The sequence below is a fragment of the Nicotiana sylvestris genome, chromosome 12, assembly GCF_000393655.2.
Source record: "Nicotiana sylvestris chromosome 12, ASM39365v2, whole genome shotgun sequence".
NCBI classification, from domain to species: Eukaryota; Viridiplantae; Streptophyta; class Magnoliopsida; order Solanales; family Solanaceae; genus Nicotiana; species Nicotiana sylvestris.
In genome coordinates this window covers 53,105,993-53,106,582 of record NC_091068.1, presented here as the reverse complement: position 1 = coordinate 53,106,582, position 590 = coordinate 53,105,993, and the positions used below count along the sequence as shown (strand labels likewise).

At 41.0% G+C, this 590-nt stretch overlaps 1 protein-coding gene across 1 annotated transcript; it reads left to right on the top strand.

Moving 5' to 3' along the window:
* Positions 1-363, top strand: LOC138883039 (uncharacterized). The gene has a single exon (XM_070163698.1). The coding sequence runs from the start codon at positions 1-3 to the stop codon at positions 361-363; it is 363 nt and encodes a 120-aa protein (XP_070019799.1).
* The last annotated feature ends 227 nt before the right edge of the window (positions 364-590 follow it).

The following is a 590-nucleotide window of genomic DNA, read 5'->3' as shown; positions in this document are numbered from 1 at the left end:
ATGGAGAAGGTTATGATCATTAAGGAGCGGTTGAAAACTACTCAGAGTCGCCAAAAGTCCGATACAAATGTTCGTCGAAGAGATTTGGAATTCAAGGAAGACGATTGGGTATTCTTGAAGGTTTTCCCCATCAAGGGTATTATGCGTTTTGGAAAGAAAGGAAAGTTAAGTCCGAGATATGTCGGGCCGTATAGAATCATTCAAAAGATTAGTCAGGTGGCGTACAAGCTTGAGCTACCACCTGAGATGTTATTAGTACCCTCGGTGTTCTATGTGTCCATGTTGAAGAAGGTAGTTGGAGATTTATCCGCTATTGTACCGGTTGAAACTATTGAGGTTAGTGAAGAGATGTTATATGAATAAATCCCATTTGCCATTCTTGATAGGAAAGTCCGAAAATTGAGGAACAAGGAAATTGCTTCAGTTAAAGTTTTGTGGCGAAGTCAACAAGTCGAGGAAGCCACGAGGGAAGCGGAAAAAGAAATGAAAGAGAAATATCCCCATCTGTTCGAACAAGCCTAGTAGTGATCGTGCGAACTATTGTCTTTAAGAAATTTGAGGTAGTGTGCAGATTTGTGGAAAGGTACCCC